We start from the raw sequence: 22032 nt of genomic DNA on the forward strand, positions 1-22032 counted from the left end.
CTTTGTTCAAGAAACAATAGGTCAATGAACCTTACATCAGCAGCAGGGAAATTAATGAAGAAGATTCCTAGGAACAGGATTTACTTGCATTTTGAGAAGAATGGACTTGAGAAGATTTGTAGCTCAGGTTGAGGTTCTGGATGTGAGTTTGCTCGCTGAGCTGGAAGGTTAGTTTTCAAACGTTTCTTCACCATTCTAGGTAACATCATCAGTGAGCCTCCGACATGAACATGAACATCAACTAGCCACAAAACGACATGACCCACTATCACTCATATCCTTACATACAGATGAGGAAGGACACCACTTTAATTGGGACAACTCATCCATCCTAGGACAAACCAAATAGAGACACGCACGAGAATTGCTAGAAGCACGGCATTCCAACCGGAACTCCATCAACAAACACATTGATTTGGAGCCAATCTACCATCCCCTGAGAAAAAGAACAGGAAATGACATCATCAATGCAGGAAATGACATCACCAACCCAAGGAAACCTAACCAGACAAAATAGAAAGCAGGACATAACACCAGTGCTTCGTCGGAGGCTCATTGATGATGTTACCTAGAATGGTGAAGAAACGTCTAAAAACTAACCTTCCAGCTCAGCGAGCAAACTCACATCCAAGAATGAACTTATTAGGGATAGTCAGCATGGCTTTGTGTTGGGGAGGTCCTGTCTCATTTACTTGATTGGTTTTTTTTGAGATTCATAAGGGGAGGGCAGTGGACATCGTCTACACGGACTTTACCCAAATTGCAAGGAATCCTTAGTGAGTTGTCAAGTTCGACACAAAATTGGCGTGGGCGCAGAAAACAGAGGGTAGTTGTGGAGGGGCATTTTCTGACTAGAGGTACATGACTACGTTGTTCTGCAAGGATCAGTGTTTGGGCCTCTGTTGTTTGTAATGTATGTAAGTGACTTGGATGAAAAGGTAAATGGTCTGATTAGTAAGGTTGCAGATGACAAGAAAATTAGTGGAGTTAAGGATAATGAAGCTTGTTATCAAAGGATACAGTAGAATATAGACCATAGAGTCAAAGAGTCAGAATTACACCACACTAAACAGACCCCTCAGTCCAACACATCCAACCTGGCCAGATGTTCTAAACTGATCTAGTTCCATTTGCCAGCGTTGGCCCATATGTCTCCAAATTTTTCCTATTCATGCATGCTTTCAAATGGCTTTTAAATCTTGTAATCATACCTGTCTCCACCATCACCTCCGGCAGCTTGTTCCATACATGCAACACCCTCTGCACAAGTTGGAAAGATGGGCAAGAAATGGCAGATAGAATTTAATCCAGACAAGTGTGAGGTAATACATTTTGGGAGGTCAAATGCAAGAGGAAAGTAGATAAGAAATGGCAGGACCCTAAGAGGCATTAACTTATTGATGGATCTTCAGATAAAGTCCATAGCTCCCTAAATGTGGCAACACAAATGGTAAGTAAGACATACAGCATGACTGTCTTCATCACTCAGGACACTGAGTGTAAAAGTTGACAAATCATGTTATAGCTGCATAAAACTCCAGTCAGGCCACATTTCAAGTATTACATGCAGTTCTGGTCACCATAGTATAGAAAGGAAGTTTTGGATAGGGTGCAAAAGAGCTCTATCAGGCTGTTGCCAGAATTGGAATACATTAGCTACAAGGACAGGTAGGACAAACTTGGATTATTTTCACTATAGAGTTGAAGACTGAAGGACGAACTAACAGAAATATGTAATATTATGAGAGGCGTGGATAGTCAGAGTCTTTTTCTCACAGTGAAACTATCACATACTAATGTGAGAAGCAGAAAAGTCTAAAGGAGTTGTGAGGAATGTGTTTTTTTTCCCCCCACACAGAGGATAACAGGTACCTGGAGCAAGCTGACAGGGGAGGTGGTAGAAGCCGATACGATAGCAACGTTTATGTGGCAGAAACACGAACTGGCAAAAAGAGGCGGATACGGACCATGTGCAGGCAGATGGGATAGTGAAGAATGGCATGATGGTCATCACAGACATGGTGATCTGAAGGGCCTGTTCATGTGCTATACTGTTCTATTTTTGACATTCACTCTCTTCACCAGTGACAACAGTGACTTACATACAGAGTAAAGATCTCTCTACTCTTAAATTGAAAGGAGAGCTTCCTCAACAATGTCTCCATCAAACACTCCCAGACAGAGACAGCAGAGTGTTAAAGCTACCTATACTCTTTCAAACTAAAAGAAATGCCTGCTCTACTTTTTTAACCTAAAGGCAAAACTGCAAAGCTCCCTCCACACAGTCTCCAAACAACACCGGGACACGAACACCAGGGGGTTAGCTACAGAGTAATGCTCCCTTTGCCCGTCAAACACTCCCGAAGCCATGCTACAGTATAATATGAATGCAGTGACTCTCTGGTGAAGAACATGTTAGCTGAGTGAACGTGGCCACTGATAGACAGCAATCTCAGGAACAAACATTGATCTGCATCATTTTTGTACGCACCATATGTAAAGAGTCCGGGCAGCTGGAGAACTGGTCGTCTGAAGATGTTTCGACCCATCACTGGTGCAATGGGCTCATGACCGACCTAGGGTAGGCAGACAAATAATTTCAGCAACTTGGATTACAAAATCAATTTAAAGGGAGGATATCAAATTGAAGGTAGTTACCCTGATGAGCAGCCCACCCTCCAAATGGCACAGCCTAATCTGTGACAGACATCAATGGGATGTTGAGTTTCTCCCCACCTTACAGCCAGTAATAATCCCTCAACGAGAAGCTACAAGAAAATTTAAAAAAGCAAAATACCGCAGGTGATGAAAATCTAAAAAGAAATAAAGTGCTGGAACGCATTAGCAATTCAGCTGGCATCGTTGGAGGAGAGAAAAGAAAGAATCCACATTTCACATCAGTGACCCTTTGTCAGAACTAAGGAAATCTGGAAGGGAAAGCCAGTGAAAGGGCAGGAGACGGGAGACACAAAATGTCAAAAGAGTTGGTGGGAAGAACTGTTGGAAGTAGAAATGGGACAAAACAAAATAGACTTAGAGGTTGGTGTGAATGGCAGAAAAACTAAACACCTGGTCATTGTAATGCTGCGTTTTTGGGGATCTTGTTGAGTAGAAATGGGCTGCCCTGTTTTCTCTATTGAATGGTGACTATATTTTAAAAGTATTGAAACAAGGCAAAGCCAGCCTCTATCTTTCAGACTTGTGGAACCACTAATAGCAGAGAGGGTGCTGAACCAGGTTTGTGACTGCTGCTATCGAACTGCGAGAGACACTGACAAACACACAGTGGCTTAAAATAGCCCAGTCACAATGTGCAAAGACTGACACTTACTTTCCACCCCCATAATTACTTTGTGCAGTGCTTTTAACCAAGTGCAGGTCCCACCCGGGGCCAAGCATTGCTTCTGGCGTTGGGTCTGGCTCCTGCTGGACCTCTAATTACAGCCTGCACATTGTCTCCCTTTAACCTCAACTGCTCGTTCCTAGAATCCAGCACAAACAGTTACCACCTGCAGGTCAGTGACTGGATGTTATCCAGAGCCAGCACCTTCTCTCTGTGCCAAGTGGCCCATTCTGAATTCTGCCAGCATGGGGTTGGACAGGCAGCATCAGCTTGACTGGACAGTAGGGGTGGTGCACATTGCCTCCCAAATGTCTTGGTGCTGCGTGGACAGTCACTTGACAGTAATTCGGTTACGGGTGGGTTTGTGTGCCCCTGACACTTTAAAGGCAAGACCCACTGAGGTGCCCCACTGGCCAACTGAGTTGGCAGGAGGCATGGGAAAAACCTGATCCTCAATGGCTCAGCCAGAAGCTGAGCAGGCAATGAAAAAACTACATTCCACTAGTAGCTGGCAATAAGAATATGTCAATCAAACCAGACAAAAAATGAAGTTAGTAAGATTTTTGTTGGGTGAGGCTATTGAGGGTTAAGGTAATGCCAGAGCAAGCTCAAGAGAGAAAATGGCCTCCAACTGTTCCTAGAATTCTCCGGGTGCAACTTTCAGGGAAACGGGTTAATGTACAAACCTTCTGCATGATCTTAGTGAATTAATTTGAATCCATAACCAGCTTACGGTTTCAATGTAGTAGCTGAATTAATGACTAAGTTTAAATATCTGAATGAAATGATTAAATTTTGGCCTTCAAGTTCTTAATGCCTGCTGAAACGGCCATGCTTTTTGCAGAATTCAGAGTAGACAGAAATCATAGTGTAAAGTTGTGCAAAATTACATACATCTGACCAATAACAGGTAATGTTTTGCTCAGTTTCCAAAAGCGTTAAAAATGAAAATGGGTTCAAAGTGCCTCGGTGAAATTCCCTTTGTCCTCGCTGCCATCAACATTGTTTGAAGCCAGCTCCTGGTGTAGTCACAGATGGGATCTGGATCGAGATTCACTAGCAGCACTCAGGTACGAAGGGGAAAATGGAAAAACCGCTGATGCAAACCAGTGCCGTATTTTGTACACCATGTAAATTACAAGTTGGGTTATATAATTTTTGGCTTCTGGGTTTGCTTATTTGAAAAGAAATCCAAATCATAGCTTAGCCTGCACAAAACGGTCTAGCAGTGTGATGTTTTACAATCAGTCACAAGATGTGAGGTTGTCTTATGAGTAATTTAAGAAGCTTAGCTACTTCACAAGTATAACAAGTCTGAAGATATGGGGTTAAGTTTGTTGTGGAAGTGATTGTGGTACAAATTCTGACAACAGCACACTGGTCTCTCTTCCATTAGGGAGCAAAAGCACTCTTTCACCTCATTGTTAAATCTCTTCTCATTGCCCTTCAGTTCATTTTTGATTTTCAGGGTAATGAAAATCACCATACTGAGAAAAAGTTGCAACTTTCTAACTATAGTAAAGCCAAGGCTGATGTGGCTCCGTGGACACATTTACTTGCATCAACATTTTCTTAAATTACACTTGAGGCTCCTGTGGTTTCACCCCTAACATTAAATAAATCCTCAATGGTGACACGGGGAGGTGCTGTACTGAGGACATTCACTCCTTCAACAAAGAGCGGAGTGAAGGATACACATTACACTTCTAACGGAAGATGACTCCTCTGTAGCAGATGATTCAGAGGTGCAGTTACAGAAGGCTGAAAATAGTTGAAGTTGATGTGGTGATCTGCCATAAAGAGACATTAGAGAAACGAAGGACTTGCCAGTGGCTAGTCCCAAAATCACTGTCTTACCGTGAAAGACATGAGACTCAGAGGAAGATGTAAAAAATGGTGGTGTTGTACCACTATTAAGGAGTCAATTACTGTAATAAGGAGATGCTATCCTGGAAGGGTCCTTAAATGAGACTTTGTGGGTAGAACTTAGGAATGTTAAGAGGGCACCTGTGTTACTGGGAATGTATTACAGGTCCCCAAAGAGTCAGTGGGGAAAAAAAGAGGAGCAAATATATAGACAGTTCACAGAGATATATAAGAGTAATATTTGGGTAATTATACTGGAGGATTTCAACTGTCCCAACAAAACTTGGGATACTTGGTTTACAAGGAGTGGATTTCTCGAGATATATCCAGGGGATTTTTTTGTTTCAATACACAGAAGGCTCAACATGGGCAGGTGCAGTGCTGGATCGGATTCTGGGGAGAGAAGCCAGGCAAGTGTTCAATATGGCTGCAGGAAACATTTAGGCAATAGCAATCATAGCTTGGTACAGTTCAATTTGTTATGGACAAGGAAAAAGATGGCCGGCAAAGGATGGCTTTGAATTTGGAGAAGACAGATTTTATTAAAATAAAGCAGGATCTGGCCACAGTAGATTGGCCTTGTAGTAGCTCCTTGTGGGGATAATTCTACAGCAGAGCAATGGGGGTCATTCAAAAATGACCTGGAGAAAGTACGGGTCCAACATGTAACTTTAGAGGGAAATGTTGGAGCAATAAATTCAGAGAACCCTGGCTATCTAGAACAACTGAGGACTGGATGAGGAAGAGGACAAGGGCATTTAGCAAGACCAAAGGGAACAATTCAGCTGTGGCCCTAAAAGAATATATAATATGCAGGAGGGAACTTAAGAAAGCAATTAGAGGAGCAAAAAAAGGGGCATGAGAAACAACTTATGAACAGGATTATGGAGAATCCTAAAATATTTTATAAACACATTACAAGGACGAGGTTAACCAGGAAAAGAGCAGAGCCCATTAGAGATCAAGGGAGCAACCTGTGTGTAAAGCTGCAGGATATTGGAAAGGTACTGAATGAATACCTCTCTTCGGTCTTCACTCTGGAAAAGGAGAAAGTAGATAACGGAATTCAGGAAAAGGGAGTGTGAGGAACTCACACAGTTTGACATAGGAAATGGGGAGGTATTGGAAGGTCCATCGAGCTTAAAAACAGACAAAACCCTTGGCCCGGAAGAACAGTATTGCAGGCTGCTGTGAGAGGTGAGACAGGAAATTGCAGGGGTTCTGACACAGATGTTTAACCCCTCTCTGGCCACAGGGGAAGTGCTGGGGGACTGGAGGACAGTTAATATAATTCCCCTTTTTAAAAAGAGGTGGTAGAGATGAACCAGGAAATTACAGACTGGTGAGTCTCATGTCAGTGGATAAAATTCTGAAGGAGTGAATTAATACCTACTTGAAAAGGCATGGGATAATTAGGGATAGTCAGCATGGCTTTGTCAGAGGGAGGTCATGCCTAACAAATTTGTTGGAATGTTTTTTGAAAATTTGATCAAATGTATGGAAGTTCAGTTGATGTAGTTTATATGGACGTTAGCAAAGCTTTAGACAAGGTCCCATATGGGAGACTAAGAGAAAGTCAAAGCTCACAGAATTGAGGGAAACTTGGCATAGCAACAGGACACAAAGGTTGTTTGATTAAGTGAATGAAGTGATGCACTTTGGAAGCAGAAACAAGATGAGGGAGTATTTAATGAATGGCAGGACACTAGATAGCTTTGAGAAGCAGAGTGATCTTGGCATAATTATTTACAGATCCCTAAAGTCAGCAAAGCACATGAATTAGATAGTTAGGCAGGCGCAAAATCAAAGTTGCTGGAAAAGCTCAGCAGGTCTGGCAGCATCTGAGAAGGAAAAAACAGTTAATGTTTCGGGTCTGGTAACCCTTCCTACAGCAGGCGTTTGGGACTCTTGGTTTCATCAGTCATGGCATAGAGTATGAGAGGAGGAGGTAATGTTGGAGTGTACATTACTACACTGGTCAGGCTACAAGTGGAGTACTGTGTGTAGCTCTGATTAACTCATTACTGGAAATATGTGATAGCACTAGAGGGGGTATAGGGGAGGTTCACCAAAATGTCGCTTGGGATGGAGAAACCGAGCTAGAAGGAGAGACCAGATAGGCTGGGATTGTTGTCTTCAGAGCAAAGAATACGGAGATATGGAGGGGCATGATTGCAAGTTATGGGCAGTTACAGACAGCAGCTGTTCCCCTAGGTTGAGGGGTCAATCATGAGGTGGCATAGTTTTCAGGTAAGGGGCAAGAAATTCAGAAGGAATTTGGTGAGAAAACATTTTCATTAAGTGGGTGGTGGGAATCTGGAATGCACTGCCTAGGAAAGTAGTGGAGGCTGGAAACCTTTAAAAAATATTTGGATGAGCACTTCAAATATCATTTGGATATCATAACATTTGGATATGGGACAAGTGCAGGAAATTGGGATTAGTGCACTTTCAGTGGTAATTATGTTGGTGCAGGCTCAATGGGCCAAAGGGCCTTTTCTGCGCTGTTTGTGTCTATGAATCTATGACAGACACTGACAGTTATTAAGACATAAAACTCTAATCCTGATTTTAAAAAAATTAATCTGTTAATCAGATAATAATGAACAGCAAGGGATGGTAGCAATGGAAGACACAGAGACTGAGTGCATTTTGATAGAACAGGAAACATTCACTACATTTGTTTAAACACTGCTTGCAACTAATTTTAGATACAGCCATACCTACAATCATCCATTTTTAAAATCCTTTCATCCAAAGTAAAAAAGAAACTGTTTTTTTGTCTGTACTTGGAACAGTCCTGCTAAAATGAATATTTAGAACGAAATTCCTTGGGAAGCACAGCCATCAAAAATGAAACTTGAACACCAATGTGAGATGGGGGCTGGGCCAGGGATCACATGATGCCAGGAAAGGGAGGGAAGAAATACAGGGCTTGATATAAACCAGGACAACACAGAGTAGCAACAGTCTGGGGAACATAAGGAGGATGAGGACGAGCAGACTCTTAGTGATGGTTCTACTTGCAATCATCTGGTTATGCCTGTGCCCCCAAGCTAAACTGCATCCTGATGCAATCCGACAGCGGCGAGGACTCGTCGACATGGCCATGACTCTGTGGTGTTACCGCTCCAAACTGGGAATCTCCCTCCTCAAGCTCCACAACTATGGCTGCTATTGTGGGACAGGGGGCTCAAGTAGGCCTGTTGACCCAGTGGACCGGTGCTGTTTTCTCCATGACTGCTGCTATTACCACACCAGAGTGATACTGGGCTGTCACAGCCAAGTTAAGTGGAGTATGTACAACTTCACATGCAAGAGGGCACAGACGGAGTGCAAGGGCCAGACTGTGTGCACCAGGATGTCATGTGAATGTGACAGGGCCTTTGCTGAGTGCTTGTCCCAGGCAAAACCCAGTGACATGCACTACTTCTACAAGACAAGATTCTGCAAGGAGAACAAATCCATCTGCCCTGACATTTTCCCCAACTCCTCCACCATCATGGACTGGATCAAACAAGGCAGTTAAACCCAGGCCATCTCTATCACAAAGAATTAGTGGCATTCTCCCATATACTCTGGCATTTTCTGGCCACATTGTGGAATTGGAAATCCAACTACCTAGTGTGAACCTGGACAGGATTGCTGCATCTGCCACAGGCAGGAGGCAACTTTGGCAGGGGGCTGAGTACACAGCTACACTACCCAAACTGGCATTCATGACTTTGAAAGAGAAACTGCCAGTTATTTGAAGGTACTGTTTTATACTAAGTACGGGTCTCACTCAAACATTATTGTGTCACTGTACCATTTTCAGCTTCTTCTGAATAAAAGTTACTTGAATGTGTTTCAAGTGTAACAGTGTTGTCCGGATGGCTCGGGTTATCAGCACTACTTGATGTCACATAGACTTGTACACAGCAGGTCACTGAGTCTGATTGCTCCTCTCAAACTCTGAATTGTATAGGTTTCTATGAAAACTCTCTTCCTCCTTCCAAACTCCAGTGAATCTACTCCTCAGTGATCCTATCTCTCTTGATACATTAGTCCTACCATCTCAGGAATCAGTCTGGTAAACCTGTTACACCTGCTCCCTCCAAAAAGGAGACCAAAATACTCCAGATGTCGTCACATCAAGTACCTGTACAATCATACAACACATCCTTAACCACGTACTCAAGTCATCTCGCTATGAAAGCCAACGTTCCATTTGCTTTCTTTAGCACCTGCTGCATTGGCATGTTTTCTTTCAGCAACTGGTATATAAGGACACCCAGGACTTATTGCACCTTCATCTTTCCCAATATATTGCCAGATAATAATCTGCTTTCCTGTTCCAGCTATCAAAGCAGATATCCTCACATTTAACCTCATCTGCAATGCAAATGCCCACTCAGTCAACTTGTCCATAACTGAAGTACTTTCCCATCCTCGTCAGAGTTCACCCTCCCATCCAGCTTTGGGTTATATGCAAATATTTATTACATTAGTTCCCTCACCTATTTATCATTAATACATATTGTGAATAGTTGATCCTTGCTGTACCCTGATAGTCACTAGCTGCCATTCAGAAACAGTTCCGTTTATTCCTATTTTGCTTCCTGTCTGCCGACCAGTTCTCTCTCCAGGTCACTACCCCCAATCCTATGAACTTTAATTTTACATGCTAACCTCTTATTTTGATACTTATTGAAAGCCTTCCAAGTGCTACAAATGTCAAATAGAATAAAACAGACATTCACTAGGCTTTTCAATAAACTCAAAAACAGAATTGTCTCCAATAATCATATTTGTCAAACAAGACAACAACAGTTCAATGTTTTCAATCTCACTATATCCCCTTAATCACTAAATATACATAAAATGTGATTGGAAGAACAGGGAAAACACTTTGGAGTAAAATGTGCCATCTTTCTCAAGAGTTCCTTCAGTTTCGTGTCAACGAGCTCACGTTGTTGTCAATCCCACAGTAATAGGAAATACCGAAAACAGATTTAGGTGAAAGTCAAGAGGTCTGATATTTGAAATTTTGTCAGGGGCTCACAAACTATTGTACTGAGAAAGATATCTAAAGTGATACGGTCAGATCCAAGCTGTGACTGTTGCATCTGACCAGGAACTGCTCATAGCTTCTAGGTGCGTATTGAAAATTCACCCAATTGGTCAGTCCTGAGGCTATTTGCAACCTAGATCCATAAGGGTTTTCCAGGTCTGTTTGCTCAACAATTAGAAGAATTTACCTCCACTCTCGTGTCTCTCGAAAAACTTTGATGCACAAAGCTCTCCAAAGTCACTTGTTGTATATTGTGAATAGTATATAGAACATTGTTTCCTTAAACTTCCCCTGTACTTTCCAGTTCAAACTATATAAGACCATAAGACATAGGAGAAGAAATTCGGCCATTCAACCCCTCGAGTCTGCACCGCCAATCAATCATGGCTGATGACATTGTACGATTGATCGTTTGCAAACCAACAACGTCAAACACACACATAGCCCACATGCCTGAGAAAACTCAGAGACTGTGCTCCCCACTGCCCCATAGCCAGAACACTCATCCACACCCACCATGGCCTCCACATCACGACCTCTCATACAATCCATTTCCACACAGCCGACACATTCCCCAGTCCTCTGCCCCCTCTATCACAGAGATACATTGCCCGAACCCCGACTTGTCTCTCTCACACACATACACTGACAAACCCCAGTCCCCACCTCTCACTCTCCCGCGCGCGCACACAGCACACCCTCCCCCAACCCGAACCCAAACCACACTTCCCCCTACTTCCATTCACAGACACAGGCATGCCCTGGTCCCCCGACATATATACACATACACACACGCGCGCGCGCGCGCTTCCTCAACCCCATCACCACTCGCCCCCATATCACTGACCCCCTACCATCACACTCCTTCTCTCCCGCTGTCCCTCACATACAGACACATTCCCTGGACTCTCTGACCTGAATCAGCAGCTTGACGTACATGAGCGGGTGGGAGAAGACCGTCAGCCCCGCGCCCAGATACAACTGACTCCTGGTATCCGCCATCATGGCTCAGAGCGCACGGCCGGAGCCGGAAATTCGTCAAACATGGAGGGATGTGGAAGAGAGCGAGGAGAGGGGGAAGGGGGAGAGGAAGGAGGAGGAGCGGGGGAGAGGAAGGAGGAGGAGCGGGGGAGAGGAGGAGCGGGGGGGAGGAGGAGCGGGGGGAGGAGGAGCGGGGGGGGAGGGGGGAGGAGGAGCGGGGGGGGGGAGGGGGGAGGAGGAGCGGGGGGGGGGAGGGGGGAGGAGGAGCGGGGGGGGGGAGGGGGGAGGAGGAGCGGGGGGGGGGGAGGGGGGAGGAGGAGCGGGGGGGGGGAGGGGGGAGGAGGAGCGGGGGGGGGGAGGGGGGAGGAGGAGCGGGGGGGGGGGAGGGGGGAGGAGGAGCGGGGGGGGGGAGGGGGGAGGAGGAGCGGGGGGGGGGAGGGGGGAGGAGGAGCGGGGGGGGAGGGGGGAGGAGGAGCGGGGGGGGAGGAGGAGCGGGGGGGGGGAGGAGGAGCGGGGGGGGGGAGGGGGGAGGAGGAGCGGGGGGGGAGGAGGAGCGGGGGGGGGGAGGGGGGAGGAGGAGCGGGGGGGGGGAGGGGGGAGGAGGAGCGGGGGGGGGGAGGGGGGAGGAGGAGCGGGGGGGGGGAGGGGGGAGGAGGAGCGGGGGGGGGAGGGGGGAGGAGGAGCGGGGGGGGGGGAGGGGGGAGGAGGAGCGGGGGGGGAGGGGGGAGGAGGAGCGGGGGGGGGAGGGGGGAGGAGGAGCGGGGGGGGGAGGGGGGAGGAGGAGCGGGGGGGGGAGGGGGGAGGAGGAGCGGGGGGGGAGGGGGGAGGAGGAGCGGGGGGGGAGGGGGGAGGAGGAGCGGGGGGGGAGGGGGGAGGAGGGAGGAGGAGGAGCGGGGGAGGAGGGAGGAGGAGGAGCGGGGGAGGAGGGAGGAGGAGGAGCGGGGGAGGAGGGGGGAGGAGGGAGGGGCGGGGGGGAGGAGGAGGGGCGGGGGAGGGGGGAGGAGGGGGGGAGGGGGGAGGAGGAGGGGCGGGGGGAGGAGGAGGGGCGGGGGGAGGAGGAGGGGCGGGGGGGAGGAGGAGGGGCGGGGGAGGGGGGAGGAGGAGGGGCGGGGGGGAGGAGGAGGGGCGGGGGGGAGGAGGGGGGAGGAGGAGGGGCGGGGGGGAGGAGGGGGGAGGGGCGGGGGGGAGGAGGGGGGAGGGGCGGGGGGGAGGAGGGGGGAGGGGCGGGGGGGAGGAGGGGGGAGGGGGAGGGGCGGGGGGGGGAGGGGGAGGGGCGGGAGGGGGAGGGGCGGGGGGGGGAGGGGGAGGGGCGGGGGGGAGGAGGGGGAGGGGCGGGGGGGGGAGGGGGAGGGGCGGGGGGGGGAGGGGGAGGGGCGGGGGGGGGAGGGGGAGGGGCGGGGGGGGAGGGGGAGGGGCGGGGGGGGAGGGGCGGGGGGGGAGGGGGAGGGGCGGGGGGGGGAGGGGGAGGGGCGGGGGGGAGGAGGGGGGAGGGGGAGGGGCGGGGGGGAGGAGGGGGGAGGGGCGGGGGGGAGGAGGGGGGAGGGGGAGGGGCGGGGGGGAGGAGGGGGGAGGGGGAGGGGGGGGGAGGAGGGGCGGGGGAGGAGGAGGGGGAGGGGGGAGGAGGAGGGGAGGGGGGGGAGGAGGAGGGGAGGGGGGGGGAGGAGGAGGGGAGGGGGGGGAGGAGGAGGGGAGGGGGGGGGAGGAGGAGGGGCGGGGGGGAGGGGGGAGGAGGAGGAGGGGCGGGGGGAGGGGGGGGAGGAGGAGGGGGGGGGAGGAGGGGCGGGGGAGGAGGAGGGGGAGGGGGGAGGAGGAGGGGAGGGGGGGGAGGAGGAGGGGAGGGGGGGGGAGGAGGAGGGGAGGGGGGGGGAGGAGGAGGGGCGGGGGGGAGGGGGGAGGAGGAGGAGGGGCGGGGGGAGGGGGGGGAGGAGGAGGAGGGGCGGAGGGGGGAGGAGGGGGGAGGAGGAGGGGCGGAGGGGGGAGGAGGGGGGAGGAGGAGGGGCGGAGGGGGGAGGAGGAGGGGCGGAGGGGGGAGGAGGGGGGAGGAGGAGGGGCGGGGGGGAGGGGGGGGGGAGGAGGAGGGGCGGGGGGGAGGGGGGGGGGAGGAGGAGGGGAGGGGGGGGGAGGAGGAGGGGCGGGGGGGGGGAGAGGAGGAGGGGCAGGGGGGGGGGAGAGGAGGAGGGGCGGGGGGGGGGGAGAGGAGGAGGGGCGGGGGGGGGGAGAGGAGGAGGGGGGGGGGAGAGGAGGAGGGGCGGGGGGGGGGGAGGAGGAGGGGCGGGGGGGGGAGGAGGAGGGGCGGGGGGGAGGAGGAGGGGCGGGGGGGAGGGGGGAGGAGGAGGGGCGGGGGGGGAGGAGGAGGGGCGGGGGGGAGGGGGGAGGAGGCGGGGGGGAGGGGGGAGGAGGAGGGGGGGAGGGGGGAGGAGGAGGGGCGGGGGGAGGGGGGAGGAGGAGGGGCGGGGGGGAGGAGGAGGAGGGGCGGGGGGGAGGGGGGAGGAGGGGGGGCGGGGGGGAGGAGGAGGGGCGGGGGGGAGGAGGAGGAGGGGCGGGGGCGGGAGGAGGAGGAGGGGCGGGGGGGAGGAGGAGGAGGGGGGGGAGGAGGAGGAGGGGCGGGGGGGAGGGGGGAGGAGGAGGGGCGGGGGGGAGGGGGGAGGAGGAGGGGCGGGGGGGAGGGGGGAGGAGGAGGAGGGGCGGGGGGGAGGGGGGAGGAGGAGGAGGGGCGGGGGGGAGGGGGGAGGAGGAGGAGGGGCGGGGGGGAGGGGGGAGGAGGAGGAGGGGCGGGGGGGAGGGGGGAGGAGGAGGGGCGGGGGGGAGGGGGGAGGAGGAGGGGGGAGGGGGAGGGGGGAGGAGGAGGGGGGAGGGGGAGGGGGGGGAGGGGGGGGAGGGGGAGGGGGGGGAGGGGGAGGGGGGGAGGAGGGGGGGGGGAGGGGGGGAGGAGGGGGGGGGGAGGGGGGGGGGAGAGGGGGAGGGGGGGAGGAGGAGGGGGGGGAGGGGGGAGGAGGAGGGGGGGGAGGAGGGGGGGGGGGAGAAGAGGATGGGGCAGAGCGGGGTAGAGGGGAGGGAGAGAGAAGGGAGAGGGGGAGGGGGGAGAGAGAAGGGAGAGGGGGAGTGGGGAGAGAGAGGGAGGTGGGGGAGAGGGGAGGCGGGAGGGAGGAGGGAGGGAGTGGGGAGGAGGGAGGGAGGGGAGAGGGGAGGAGGGAGGGAGGGGAGAGGGGAGGAGGGAGGGAGGGGAGAGGGGAGGAGGGAGGGAGGGGAGAGGGGAGGAGGGTGAGAGAGGGAGGAGGTGGAGAGAGGGAGGAGGGAGAGAGAGGGAGGGAGAGAGAGGGGGGGGGGAGGGAGAGAGAGGGGGGGGGAGGGAGAGAGAGGGGGGGAGGGGGGAGAGGGGGGGAGAGGGGGGGAGGGGGGAGGAGGAGGGGGGGGAGGAGGGGGGGGGGAGGAGGAGGGGGGGGAGGGGGGGGGAGGAGGAGGGGGGGGAGGGGGGGGGAGGAGGAGGCGGGGGAGGGGGGGGGAGGAGGAGGGGGGGGAGGAGGAGGGGGGGAGGAGGAGGGGGGGAGGAGGAGGGGGGGAGGAGGAGGGGGGGGGGAGGGGGGGAGGAGGAGGGGGGGGAGGGGGAGGAGGAGGGGGGGAGGGGGGGAGGAGGAGGGGGGGGGAGGGGGGGGAGGAGGAGGGGGGGGAGGAGGAGGGGGGGGAGGGGGGGGGAGGAGGAGGGGGGGGAGGGAGGAGGAGGGGGGGGAGGGGGGGGGAGGAGGAGGGGGGGGAGGGGGGGGAGGAGGAGGGGGGGGAGGGGGGGGGAGGAGGAGGGGGGGGAGGGGGGGGGAGGAGGAGGGGGGGAGGGGGGGGGAGGAGGAGGCGGGGGAGGGGGGGGGGAGGAGGAGGGGGGGGAGGAGGAGGGGGGGGAGGAGGAGAAGAGGATGGGGCAGAGCGGGGTAGAGGGGAGGGAGAGAGAAGGGAGAGGGGGAGGGGGGAGAGAGAAGGGAGAGGGGGAGTGGGGAGAGAGAGGGAGGTGGGGGAGAGGGGAGGCGGGAGGGAGGAGGGAGGGAGGGAGTGGGGAGGAGGGAGGGAGGGGAGAGGGGAGGAGGGAGGGAGGGGAGAGGGGAGGAGGGAGGGAGGGGAGGAGGGAGGGAGGGGAGAGGGGAGGAGGGAGGGAGGGGAGAGGGAGGAGGGTGAGAGAGGGAGGAGGTGGAGAGAGGGAGGAGGGAGAGAGAGGGAGGAGGGAGAGAGAGGGAGGGAGGGAGGTGAGAGGGAGAGAGAGGGAGGGAGGGAGGTGAGAGGGAGGACGGGGGAAAGAGGGAGGACGGGGGGGAGAGAGGGAGGACGGGGGGGAGAGAGGGAGGACGGGGGAGGGAGAGAGAGCGAGGAGGGGGGAGAGGAGGAGTGGGGGAGAGGAGGAGGGGAGGAGGAGGAGGGGGGAGAGAGGAGCGGGGAGAGGAGGGGGGAAGGGGGAGAGAGGAGGGGGGTGAGAGGAGGGGGGGAGAGGAGAGAGGAGTCGGGGAGAGGAGGAGGAGTGGGGGAGAGGGAGGGGGGAGAGGAGGAGGAGGGAGAGAGGAGCGGGGAGCGGGGGAGAGAGGAGGGGGGAAGTGGGGAGAGAGGAGGTGGGGGAGAGAGGAGGGGGGTGAGAGGAGGAGGGGAGAGAGGAGAGGAGGGGGGGAGGGGGAGAGGAGGGGGGAGAGGAGGGGGGAGAGGAGGGGGAGGGGGAGAGGAGGTGGGGAGGGGGAGAGGAGGTGGGGAGGGGGAGAGGAGGTGGGGAGGGGGAGAGGGAGGGGGGAGGGGGAGAGGGAGGGGGGAGGGGGAGAGGGAGGTGGGGGAGAGGAGAGGAGGTGGGGGAGAGGAGAGGAGGTGGGGGAGAGGAGAGGGGGAGGAGAGGGGGGGGAGAGGGAGGGGGGAGGGGGGTGAGGGAGGGGGGAGGGGGGAGCGGGATGGGGGGAGAGGGAGGGGGGAGGGGGATGGGGGGAGAGGGAGGGGGGGGGGGAGAGGGAGGGGGGAGGGGGATGGGGGGAGAGGGAGGGGGGAGGGGGATGGGGGAGAGGGAGGGGGGAGGGGGATGGGGGGAGAGGGAGGGGGGAGGGGGATGGGGGAGAGGGAGGGAGGGGGGGGGAGAGAGTGGGGAGAGAGAGGTGGGAGCGGGGGAGAGAGGTGGGAGGCGGGGAGAGAGACGGAGGGAGAGATGTCGGGGGGAGAGGGAGGTGGGGGAGAGGGGAGGAGGGAGAGGGTGTGGGAGGGGGGAGGGGGAGAGAGAGGAGGGGGGGAGAGAGAGGAGGGGGGCAGAGAGGTGGGGAGGCAGGGGAGAGAGATGGGGGAAAGAGGGGGGGAGGCGGGGGAGAGAGATGGGGGAGGTGGGGGAGAGAGATGGGAGGGGGGAGAGAGATGGGGGAGGAGGGAGAGAGAGATGGCGGGGGAGAGAGATGGGGGAGGGGGGAGAGAGAAGGCGGGGGAGAGAGAGGGGGGAGGGGCAGGGGCGGCGGGGCAGGGAGGGGGGAGGGGGAGAGAGAGGGGGGAGGGGGAGAGAGAGTGGGGAGGGGGAGAGAGAGCTTTGGGGAGGAGGGGGAGAGGGAGGGAGGGGAGAGAGGGGGGGGAGGGGGAGGGGGTGAGAGCGGGGGAGGGGAGGGAGGTGGGCGAGAGCGGGGGAGGGGAGGGAGGGGGAGAGAGGGGAGGTGGGGTGGAGTGGTTGTGCGTGTGGGGGGGAGGGTTTGTGTTTGTGTGGGGCAGGGGTCTGCGTGTGTTGGGTGGGAGGGGGGTGGAATGGTTGTGCGTGTGGGGAGGTGGAGTGGTTCTGTTTGTTTTGGGGGGAGGGGGTGTGTGTGTGTTGGTGGAGGAGGTTGTGTGTGTGTGGGGGGTAGGGGGTGTGCATGTGTTGGGGGAGGAGGGTGTATGTGGAGGGGAGGAGTTGTATGTGGAGGGGAGGGGTTGTGAGTGGCGGGGAGGGTGTGGGTGGGTGTCAAGGGGGGAGGGGTGAGTGTCTGGGGGGGAGGCTTTGTGTTGGGGGGAGGGTGTGTGTGTTGGGGGGAGGCTGTGTGTGTATGGGAGAGGGTGAGTATCTAGGGGGGAGGGGTGAGTGTCTAGGGGGGGAGGGGTGAGTGTCTAGGGGGGAGGGGTGAGTGTCTAGGGGAGAGGGTGTGTGTGTGTAGGGGAGAGGGGTGGTGTGTGTGGGCGGAGGGTTTGTGTATGTGGGGGGGGAGGGAGGGGTCGTGTATGTCGGGGGGGAGGAGTTGTGTGTGTGTGGTGGTGAGGGTTTGTGCTGGGGGGAGGGTGTCCGTGGGAAGGGTGTGTGAGAGTGTTGGGGAGGAGGGGTTGTGTGTTTGTGTCGGTGGGGGAGGGCTTGTGTGTGTGTGTTGTGGGGAGGGCTTGTGTGTGTGGGGGGAGTGGGTGTGTGGGGTGGAGCAGGGTTTGTCGGGGAGCGAGGATGTGTCTGTCGGGGGGGGTAGAGGATGTGTGTATGGGGGCGGGGGACAGGTTGTGTGTGTGGCGGGGGGAGAGGATGTGTGTGTGTGGTGGGGGAGGGGTTGTGTGTGTGGAGGAGGGGTTGTGTGTGGCGGGAGGATGGGTTATGTGTGGGGTGGGGCAGGGTTTGTGGGCGGGACGGTGTGTGTGTGGGGGTTGGGGGGTGGGCGGGAGGGTGTGTGTGTCGGGGGTGGGGTTGTGTGTGTGTGTTTTGGGGCGGGGTGTCCAGGGGGAGGGTGTGTGTGTGGGCGGGAGGAGGGGTTTTGTGTGTGTGTCTGTGTGTGTGTGTGTGTGTGTGTGTGTCGGGGGGGAGGAGGGGTTTTGTGTGTGGGGGGGGGGTGTGGGGGAGGGTGTATGCGTGTGTGTGGGGGGAGTGGTCGTGTGTGTGGGGGTGGAGGGTGTGTGTGTGGGGGTGGAGGGTTGTGTGGTGGGAGGGATATGGGTGGAGGGGTTGTGTGTTTTGGGGAGGGGTTGTGTCTGTGTGGGGAGGGGTTGTGTGTGTGTGTTGGGGGGAGGGCGTGTGTGGGGGAGGGTGTGTGTGTGTGTGTCGGGAGGGAGGGTGTGTTTGGGGGTGCAGTGGGTGTGTGTGGGGTGGAGGGTGTGATGGTGGGGGTGGAGGGTGTGTGTGTGGTGGGAGGGATATGGGTGGAGGGGTTGTGTGTGTTGGGGAGGGGTTGTGTGTGTGTGGGGGGGAGGGTTTGTGTGTTGGGGCGGAGGGTGTGTGTGTGTGTGGGGGGGGTTGTGTGTGTGTATGGGGGGAGGGGTTGTGTGTGTATGGGGGGTAGGTTGTGTTTTGGGGGGGTAGTGTGTGTGGGTTGGGGGGGTTGTATGTGGGATGGGGGAGGGGATTGTGTGTGGAATGGAGGGGAGGGGTTTGTGTGTGGGTTTGAGGGTAAGGGGTTGTGTGTGGCTTTGGGGGGAGTGTGAGGGGGATTGGGGGAGGGAGTGTGTGGGGGATGGGAGAGGAGTGTGTGTGGGATGGGGGAGGGATCTGTGTGTGGGCTGGGGGTTAGGGAGGGGAGGGGGTTGTGTGTGGGTTGGGGGGATGAAGGGGAGGGGGTTGTGTGTTGGTTGTGGGGGAGGGGAGGGGTGTGTGTGGGGGGGAGGGGTGTGTGTGGGATGGGGGGAGTGGAGTGTGTGGGAGTGGGATGGCGGGGGAGGGGAGGGGGTGTGCATGGGATACGGGGGGAGGGGAGGGGAGGATGTGCAGGTTGGGGAGGGGAGTGTGGAGAGCGATCATATACTCCCTGCAGTGTGGAAACATGCCCTTCGGCCCACCATCTCCACACCGAATCTCAGAGCATCCCAGACCCACCGCCCTGTAACCCACCTAATCTACACATTCCTGAAAACTATGGGACAATTTAGCATAACCCATCCACCCAGCCTGCATATCTTTGTACTGTGGCAGGGAGTGCGGGGGTTGGTCTGGGTAGTGGGGTGGAGGGGTTAGTGCGGATGGAAGGGCGGAATGTGGGTTTAGTGTGAATGGGTGGAAGTGAGTGGATTCGTGAGTGTGGGTGGGTAAATGGGGGTGGTGGGGAGTATGGGTGAAGGTTGGGGAGGTGTGCATTGCAGTGGAATGTGGATAGCAGGGAGTGGTGGTAGGGTGGGAGTGTGTGTTGGGCGAGTGTGGATGGAGGTTGGGGGACGAGGATATGGGTGGTTTGGGGGTGGGGGCATTGAAGGGGAGCAGGGGTTGGGATGGATTGCGGACGGGGGGGAGCGTAATTAGGGAGGAATGTGGGTAGGGGTGGACTGTGGTTGGGGTAGTGTGGTATTGTGTGTTGGGATTGAGGGAAGTAGTGTGGATGAAGGAGTTGGGGGCAGAGAATGGGTTTTGCTGGGGGGAAAAGAGCGGGGTGGGAGAGAGTGGTTATGGGGAGACAATGGGGGTGGGGGGGACAAGGAGAGAGAATGGAGGAGGGGGGAGAGAGAGAGAGAAAGAATGGGGAGGGAGGTGGGGAAGGAGGAGAGAGAATAGGGGTAGGGGCAGGAGGGGTGAGAGTGTGGGGGAAGGAGGAGGAGAGAGTGAGGGGGTGAAGAGGAGGATGAGTATGCAGGAGGAGGAAGAGGAGAGAATGGGTGGGAGGAGGAGGTTTAAGATTGCAGGAGAAAGAACTAAAAGGTGCTTGGGGGGGCAGCTTTTTCACGCAGAGGGTGGTGAAAGCAGGTATAGGTACAATATTTAAAAGGCATACACAAGGATACACAAATAGGAAAGATTAGAGGGATGTTTGCAGGCAAATGGGATTAAATCTGTTGAAGATCTCTGGTCATTTTGGTCAAGTTGGATCTCATTCTGTGCTGTATCCCTCTGACTCTAAGCCCCGGAGTTGCGCCCTGATATCCTCCGGATCTGAGGCAAGAGATTCACCACTGGCAGACACTGCCTTTTTTTCCAGTGAGTAGGAGAAAGAGGAGGAACTAGAGTCCAGATTCCAGTGGAATCTGAACCACAGCCTCACGTATGCTGTCAGGAGCCAACAACATACAGGTCCTGGAGTGTGGCCTTCTCTTTGTACACCAGCCACCACAAGGCTGAGTCCCCACATCAAGCTGAGCAAGGCAAGACTCCAGGTTGAGCACCTCCTCTTTCAACTCCTAAATCCTGGATTTCTGCCCCTGTTGACCTCCATGCATATTGCTGCCAGAATACACACGTGAGTCTTGCCCACATCCCACCATACTGTGAAGAAGGGGAAGACCCCTCCCCCATTGCTCCCTTCTCCAGTCAGCCCAGAAGTGACAAAATGAGTCCCAAAACTGCTCATTCTCATTCTCCAACAGCAGTTTGTTAAAGGGCCCGAACGCAGCAAGTTCTCACCAGCTTATGATTGGTGTAAGGTGCCTACTGCAATGTAGGCTTTTGGAACACAGGAGGTCTACACCATGGAAACATACAGGCGATCTATTCTGGAGACTAGGCTTCTAAAAGGTGAAAGTGATTAGAGTCAGGATGGAAATTCCACTAGAGGTATACCAAGTCAAGGAACTTGACCAACTTGCCCACTGATGGTGGGCACCACCATGATCCCTCCTCTCAAGGTTGAGACTAAATTCTCCCTTGACTTTCCCTTCCTGAATGGAGCTTCCTTGAAGAAGATTGTCTGATCCCTGAGAAATGAGAGGATACAAAATCCACACAGTGTCTTTCTGCTATTGTTGATATTGAAGCTGGCTATGGGTATTTTCATGGCAATAATATTATGTCACCGTCACCAGTTTAACACTTGGTGGGGGGAGGGAGTCTTCTTTGCCCTCCAATCCCTGGGATACTGCACAGGAACACTCAGCGCTGCTGCCTCATGTTCCTGTCCTATCCTGGGACTGCTAGCATCTGCCTGGCCAACATGACCAGGAGTGGTATAGAACCCCAGTATTTATTTTAAATCAGACAGAAGAACTGTAAGTGGATGGAGTCAGGCTCACACAGATACAGGGTTTTGGTTTTCTTTTCACTTGGGGTTTGGATTTGACTGTTAAAGTTGATAGATACAGATCTCTCTGTTGCAGCAAAGAGTCTTGAGTTCTGTCTCTTTGATAGATTGTTTCTATCGTTCCTTTTTCACAGACTGGAAGGGAGACAGAACGTGAAGAAAATCTATTCTGTTGAATTTGCCTTTGCCAAAGGTGTGCTAATGGGATGCTGCTAAATTAGAAGAGTCAACAATTAAAATAAAGTTTATTTTGGTTAAGCCCAGTAGTGCACAATTGAATCATTTCTGGAACACAGTGCCATTAAACAAAAGATAAGGGTCTTGGTTGTCTCCTTGATTTATTTTGTTGGGATTTGGTCTGGTCCACAGCAACACTTCCATCACACACTCCCAAGACAAGGACAGCACAGGGTTAGATACAGAGTAAAGCCTCTAAACAGTCCCCATTAAACAATTCCAGGTTGGGCACAGCCCAGGGACAGATACCCAGGAAAGCCTCATCTACTCTTTTAATCTGAAAGTGATGTTTCCTCTTTATGGTCCCCAAATATTCCCAGGACAGGGACAGGATGGGGTTAGATACAGGGTAAAACTCTCTCTTTTAACCTGAAAGTAAGGCTCCATCAACATGCTTACATTAAACATTCCCAGTTCAGGGACACTGCAGTTAGTCAATGATTTCAAATTGCCATTTGAGAGAGGGATTTCATTCCAGAACGTTGACATTTTATGAACATACCAGAGTTTAGTTATGACTTGATGTGTGCTGAATATTTTCTTTTTAAATAGGCCTGACTGTTGGCCTAGAGAGAGCTCTTTCACCTGGAAATGGTCTCTCAGTAGTTCGAGGCTCTAGGCAGAATAGAGCACAACACACTCCCTTATCTAGGTGGCCAAAGAATCATAGGACTTTACAG

The 22032-nt window shown here is 54.9% G+C and overlaps 1 protein-coding gene across 3 annotated transcripts in view; it reads right to left on the bottom strand.

The window, feature by feature from the left end:
• mtch2 (mitochondrial carrier homolog 2) overlaps window positions 1-11374 on the bottom strand; it is a 40284-nt gene extending 28910 nt beyond the window's left edge. The window contains exons 1-2 of one of the 3 annotated variants that reach the window (XM_048545808.2): window positions 11178-11374; window positions 2492-2576 (exon numbers count right to left, since the gene is read on the bottom strand). In XM_048545808.2, coding sequence (XP_048401765.1) covers window positions 2492-2576; window positions 11178-11267 — 175 coding nt within the window. In that variant the 5' untranslated portion in view covers window positions 11268-11374. The remainder of the gene's footprint in view (window positions 1-2491; window positions 2577-11177) is intronic. The other 2 variants (XM_048545807.2, XM_048545810.2) reach the window with 2 other exon arrangements.
• Window positions 11375-22032: the final 10658 nt, after the last annotated feature.

This window comes from Stegostoma tigrinum, chromosome 17 (assembly GCF_030684315.1).
Source record: "Stegostoma tigrinum isolate sSteTig4 chromosome 17, sSteTig4.hap1, whole genome shotgun sequence".
NCBI classification, from domain to species: domain Eukaryota; kingdom Metazoa; phylum Chordata; class Chondrichthyes; order Orectolobiformes; family Stegostomatidae; genus Stegostoma; species Stegostoma tigrinum.